We start from the raw sequence: 7,500 nt of genomic DNA on the forward strand, positions 1-7,500 counted from the left end.
GAGGGTGAGAAGGGGGAGACAGAGGGGGAGACAGAGGGTAAGAAGGGGGTGACAGAGGGGGAGAGGGGGAGACAGAGGGTAAGAAGGGGGAGACAGAGGGGGAGAGACGGGAGACAGAGGAGGAGACAGGGGAAACAGAGGGAGAGAGAAGACCAGATCTAGTAGTGTTGTTCATGAGTGTGTGTGTGTGTGTGTGTGTGTGTGTGTGTGTGTGTGTGTGTGTGTGTGTGTGTGTGTGTGTGTGTGTGTGTGTGTGTGTTTTCTTACTTCGGGTTTCCATTGCCTATGCATTGTATAATGAACTTCTCTCCCTCTCTGGGCAGATCATTCTGAGGCTGGATAGTGACATCTGGGGTGACTAGAGAAAAGACCCAACATACAGTAACATTACATACACTGGAGAAGATACACACACACACATTGCTACACACACACTGCTGCACACAGGTATGAGCAAACTAACGTAATAGCCTAACCTAGCTTCTGCATCTGCATTGCTTGCTCTCTGGGGTTTTAGGCTGCGTATTGACTGCAGATGTAAAAAGTTATTTCTATAATGAACGTGATTGATTGACACAGCTGTAGCACTGACAGAGTGGTAAACATACGAATCCCCTGCAGGTGGCAGTATACACATGACCAGCCAAAGCAGCAGTACTGAGGCAGAAGCATAACTGCATAAGGAGAGTCACATTTCTTAGAAGCACATCTCCTTGGATCCTGGTTCCACATTTCCTCTCCTCACCTCGCTTTCCTCTGTCATTTTGAAAAGGAGGCGATGAGAGGATGGTATCAGTGAAAGGGCCAGAGCCTGGGTTACCGTACAGTATGGTGATGATATACACAAGGTTGCAGTGGCAGGGCTTGGCCAGTGGGGGCAGCACTTACACAGGACTCTGATGGGCTGTTCGGTCCACTTCTCACCCGGGGACAGAGAAGGGTGGTCAACAGCACAGCCGATCAGGGTGTTGTCGTCGCTACGACCCACCGTCAGAGTCAGCTCACTGATCACTGTGTAGGTGGCCTCGTCTGGATTAGTCTCCACCACATCAGGACGACCTGGACGTGCATACACAGAGACACACACATACACAGAGACACACACATACACAGAGACACACATACACAGAGACACACACATACACAGAGACACACATACACAGAGACACACACATACACAGAGACACACACATACACAGAGACACACACATACACAGAGACACACATACACAGAGACACACACATACACAGAGACACACACATACACAGAGACACACACATACACAGAGACACACACATACACAGAGACACACACATACACAGAGACACACATACACAGAGACACACACATACACAGAGACACACATACACAGAGACACACACATACACAGAGACACACACATACACAGAGACACACACATACACAGAGACACACATACACAGAGACACACATACACAGAGACACACACATACACAGAGACACAAACATACGCAGAGATACACATACACAGAGACACACACATACACAGAGACACACATACACAGAGACACACATACACAGAGACACACACATACACAGAGACACACATACACAGAGACACACATACACAGAGACACACACATACACAGAGACACACATACACAGAGACACACACATACACAGATACACACACATACACAGAGACACACACATACACAGAGACACACATACACAGAGACACACACATACACAGAGACACACATACACAGAGACACACACATACACAGAGACACAAACATACGCAGAGATACACATACACAGAGACACACATACACAGAGACACACACATACACAGAGACACACACATACACAGACACACACACATACACAGAGACACACATACACAGAGACACACATACACAGAGACACACACATACACAGAGACACACACATACACAGAGACACACATACACAGAGATACACATACACAGAGACACACACATACACAGAGACACACATACACAGAGACACACACATACACAGAGACACACATACACAGAGACACACACATACACAGAGACACACACATACACAGAGACACACACATACACAGAGACACACACATACATTGAGACACACATACACGGAGACACACACATACACAGAGACACACATACACAGAGACACACATACACAGAGACACACATGCACAGAGACACACATACACAGAGACACACACATACACAGAGACACACATACACAGAGACACACACATACACAGAGACACACACATACACAGAGACACACATACACAGACACACATACACAGAGACACACATACACAGAGACACACATACACACAAATTGTCACCATGGGTACTCCTTTTAACTGTCATTGTATAAAATGATTATATAATACTATCACTGTATGATATAATACTATCAATGTATGATATAATACTACTATGATATAATACTACTACTGTATGAAAAAATACTACCACTGTATGATATAATACTATCACTGTATGATATAATACTACCACTCTATGATATAATACTACTACTATATGATATAATACTATAACTGTATGATATAATACTACTACTGAATTATATAATACTACTACTGTATGATATAATACTACTACTGTATGATATAATACTACCACTATATGATATAATACTACCACTATATGATAAAATACTACTACTGTATGATATAATACTACCACTGAATGATAAAATACTACTACTGTATGATATAATACTACCACTGTATGATATAATACTACTACTGAATTATATAATACTACCACTGTATGATATAATACTACTACTGAATTATGTAATACTACTACTGTATGATATAATACTACTACTGTATGATATAATACTACTACTGTATGATATACTACTACCACTGTATGGTATAATACTACTATGATATAATACTACTACTGTATGATATAATACTACTACTGAATGATATAATACTACTACTGTATGATATACTACTACCACAATATGATATAATACTATCACTGTCTGACAAGCTGCTTGTCACATTAGTTTATATTCAAGATACAGAAATGCCACTGAGTAATATTTCAGTAATATGACATGGATGATATTTCTCTTTCTCCTTTACTCTGTCTCTCTCTCTTTTCTGATTCATGCACCCAAGCACCAGTGCGCACACGCACAAACGCACACACACGCACAAACACACACACACACACTTCGGGGCTGGCTACAGTTCAGATCTGGGGATGCACCATAATGATACCATAAATGTTGATTATGGCAGCGTTCCAAATGACACCCTATTCTCTATATAGTGCACTACTTTTGACTAGAGTCCAGAGGACTTTGGTCAAAAGTTGTGCACTAAACAGGGAATAGGGATCCATTTGGAATGCAAACCTGGATGCAACCTACATCCAATTGAATCCAGACATATTACCCTTACATAGAGAACAAGAGCATTCATATTTAAAGCCTCTTCACAGCTCTTAGCCCCTTCCATTCATTCAATTAAACCCTCTTCAGATTCAGTCCTCTTTCCTGAATCTCTCAACCATTATCCTTCTTTTTTTGCTTTATCCTACTTTTCCTTCACTGACCCTTCCCTCATAGCCTGTATTGTCTCTCTCACTGCGTTCCAAATGTCACCCTATTGCCTATGTAGTTCACTACTTCTGACCAGAGCCCTGTGGATTGAACTGAACTACAGCCCCCTCCCTCTCCTGTCTCTCTCCTAACACAGCCCCTCCCTCTCCTGTCTCTCTCCTAACACAGCCCCTCCCTCTCCTGTCTCTCTCCTAACACAGCCCCTCCCTCTCCTGTCTCTCTCCTAACACAGCCCCTCCCTCTCCTGTCTCTCTCCTAACACAGCCCCTCCCTCTCCTGTCTCTCTCCTAACACAGCCCCTCCCTCTCCTGTCTCTCTCCTAATACAGCCCCTCCCTCTCCTGTCTCTCTCCTAACACAGCCCCTCCCTCTCCTGTCTCTCTCCTAATACAGCCCCTCCCTCACCTGTCTCTCTCCTAATACGGCCCCTCCCTCTCCTGTCTCTCTCCTAATAAGGCCCCTCCCTCTCCTGTCTCTCTCCTAATACGACCCTCCCTCTCCTGTCTCTCTCCTAATACGGCCCCTCCCTCTCCTGTCTCTCTCCTAATACGACCCTCCCTCTCCTGTCTCTCTATCTCTTCTCTCCCCCTCTCTCCCGCCTCTCTTCTCCTTTCCCTCCCTCCCTCCATCCCTCTCTCTCTCCCCCTCTCTCTGCCTCCCCCTCTCTCCCACCTCTCTTCCCCTTTCCCTCCCTCCCTCCCTCCCTCCCTCCATCCCTCTCTCTCCCCCTCTCTCTGCCTCCCCCTCTCTCCCGCCTCTCTTCCCCTTTCCCTGCCTCCCTCCATCCCTCTCTCTCTCCCCCTCTTCCTCCCCTCTGAGCCTCTTTAATCTCTGTAAGCCTGTCAAAGGAGCAGCAGTGAGTGGCGATCTATGCGCTGTTTCTCTCAGTTAGCTTCTTACAGCACATTGCTCAATTCTGTGGCCCAAATGGCCTTATAGGACCTGGCCAAAAGTAGTGCCCTACATAGGTAATAGGGTGCTATTTGGGATACAAACGTTGCATGAGAGGGTGTCATAATAACACATTGACCCATGATGCTCCTCTCCTCAGCCTCTCCTCGGTCCCTTTCTTCAGCCATAAGACTGTCTGAAGAGCCCAGTGGGTGTGTAGCAGGGACACAGCTGCAAACACATTAACTGTCACACAGGGTTGAGCTCATAAAGACTCCAACACCAGGGGGAGGCTCTCCTCTCATAAAGACTCCAACACCAGGGGGAGGCTCTCCTCTCATAAAGACTCCAACACCATGGGAGGCTCTCCTCTCATAAAGACTCCAACACCAGGGGGAGGCTCTCCTCTCATAAAGACTCCAACACCAGGGGAGGCTCTCCTCTCATAAAGACTCCAACACCAGGGGGAGGCTCTCCTCTCATTAAGACTCCAACACCAGGGGGAGGCTCTCCTCTCATAAAGACTCCAACACCAGGGGAGGCTCTCCTCTCATAAAGACTCCAACACCAGGGGAGGCTCTCCTCTCATAAAGACTCCAACACCAGGGGGAGGCTCTCCTCTCATAAAGACTCCAACACCAGGGGGAGGCTCTCCTCTCATAAAGACTCCAACACCAGGGGACTCCAACACCAGGGGAGGCTCTCCTCTCATAAAGACTCCAACACCAGGGGAGGCTCTCCTCTCATAAAGACTCCAACACCAGGGGGAGGACTCCAACACCAGGGGGAGGCTCTCATAAAGACTCCAACACCAGGGGAGGCTCTCCTCTCATAAAGACTCCAACACCAGGGGGAGGCTCTCCTCTCATAAAGACTCCAACACCAGGGGGAGGCTCTCCTCTCATAAAGACTCCAACACCAGGGGAGGCTCTCCTCTCATCCAAAGACTCTCCTCTCATAAAGACTCCAACTCCAGGGGGAGGCTCCTCTCATTAAGACTCTAACACCAGGGGGAGGCTCTCCTCTCATAAAGACTCCAACACCAGGGGGAGGCTCTCCTCTCATAAAGACTCCAACACCAGGGGAGGCTCTCCTCTCATAAAGACTCCAACACCAGGGGGAGGCTCTCCTCTCATAAAGACTCCAACACCAGGGGGAGGCTCTCCTCTCATAAAGACTCCAACACCAGGGGGAGGCTCTCCTCTCATAAAGACTCCAACACCAGGGGGAGGCTCTCCTCTCATAAAGACTCCAACACCAGGGAGAGGCTCTCTGTCTACCCCTCGGTCTCTCTCTCCCATCTACCCCCCTCTCTCTCCCATATACCCCCTCTTCCATCTGCCCTCACTCTCTCCCCTGTCTACCCACCTCTCTCCTGTCTACCTCTCCAGTCTCCCTCTCTCTCTCCCTCTCCCTCCCTAACCCTTCCCTCCATCCTTCCCCTCCTCTCTCCCTCCACCCTTACCTGTAAGTTCCTCCTGGTTCCTGTACCAGCGTAGTTTGGCGGGAGGCTTGCTCCCAGAGCTGGTGCAGGTGAGGGTGACCTTACCCCCCTCCTGGACAGTGTCTTCATAGCCAGAGATCTGTGGCTTATCAGGGACCCCTGGGGGGGGGAGAGAGAGAGAGAGAGAGAGAGAGAGAGAGAGAGAGAGAGAGAGAGAGAGAGAGAGGGAGAGGGAGAGAGGGAGGGAGAGAGAGAGAGAGAGAGAGAGAGAGAGAGAGAGAGAGAGAGAGAGAGAGAGAGAGAGAGAGAAAGAGAGAGAGAGAGAGAGAGAGAGAGAAAGAGAAAGAGAAAGAGAGAGAAAGAGAAAGAGAAAGAGAAAGAGAAAGAGAGAGAGAGAGAGAGAGAGAGACATTGACATTGACATTTGAACTAAGCTCTTGAGGCTACGGTAAAAATGTATCTACCAACTCCAGATTGCTCCTTTAAAACACAGACATACATACAGAAGACATGCAGACAGAATAGAGTACAGAATTACACCACAGGCATACAGTAGAGACAGAATGGAATACAGTACAGAATTACACTACAGGCATACAGTAGAGACAGAATGGAATACAGCCAATGGACGTACAGAGCCTATAGTCTACACCCCCTTGAACATTTTTCATATTTTGTGGCGTTACAATGTGGGATTGAGATAGATTTAATTGTATTTCTTTCGCATTGATCTACACAAAATACGCCATAACGTCAAAGTGAAAAGAAAAATTAAACTTAAAAAAATAATAATTATAATAATAAAATGTATAAATTACTGTCGTTGCGTAAGTATTCAACTTTTTTATTTTTTAGGCAAGCCTATATTAGTTCAGAAGTCAAATGTTGCTTAACAAATCACATAATAAGTTACATGGACTCACTCTGTGTGAAATAATAGGAGTTGACATGACTTTTTAATAACTAACCCTTCCTCTGTCCCCCATACAACATCTGTAAAATCCCTCCGTCAAGTATTGAATTTCAAGCGCAGATTCAACTACAAAGACCAGGGAGCTTTCCGAAAGCCTCGTACAGAAAGGTGGTGATTGGTAGATGGGTAACAATTACAAATCAGTCACTGATTATCTTTAAGCATGGTCAAGTTAATATTTATGCTGTGGATGATGTATTAAACCACCCAGATACAAAGATACAGTCGTCCTTCTGAACTGAGCTGCAGGACAGGAAGGAAACTGGGTTGTCACCATGAGGCTTTTGGTGATTTTAAAACCACTACAGAGTTCAATGTCTGTAATGGGAGAAAACTGAGGATGGATCAACAACATTGTAGTGACTCCACAATAACGACTTAAATGACAGAGTGAAAAGAAGAATACAAATATACAGAATAAAAATATTCAAAAACATGAATATACACTATATATGCAAAAGTATGTGGACACCACTTCAAATTAGTGGATTCAGCTATTTTAGCCACATCAGTTGCTGACAGGTGTATAAAATCGAGCACACAGCAATGCAATCTCCATAGACAAACATTGGCAGTAGAA

General features: G+C 45.8%; 1 protein-coding gene across 3 annotated transcripts in view; it reads right to left on the reverse strand.

The window, feature by feature from the left end:
- Positions 1-7,500, reverse strand: part of LOC135509537 (cell adhesion molecule 3-like) — a 130,072-nt gene that overhangs the window by 39,320 nt on the left and 83,252 nt on the right. For all 3 annotated transcript variants that reach the window (XM_064930294.1, XM_064930278.1, XM_064930286.1), the window contains exons 5-7: positions 5,969-6,106; positions 889-1,059; positions 268-358 (exon numbers count right to left, since the gene is read on the reverse strand). In XM_064930294.1, coding sequence (XP_064786366.1) covers positions 268-358; positions 889-1,059; positions 5,969-6,106 — 400 coding nt within the window. The remainder of the gene's footprint in view (positions 1-267; positions 359-888; positions 1,060-5,968; positions 6,107-7,500) is intronic.

The sequence above is a fragment of the Oncorhynchus masou genome, chromosome 3, assembly GCF_036934945.1.
Source record: "Oncorhynchus masou masou isolate Uvic2021 chromosome 3, UVic_Omas_1.1, whole genome shotgun sequence".
Taxonomy (NCBI): Eukaryota; Metazoa; Chordata; class Actinopteri; order Salmoniformes; family Salmonidae; genus Oncorhynchus; species Oncorhynchus masou.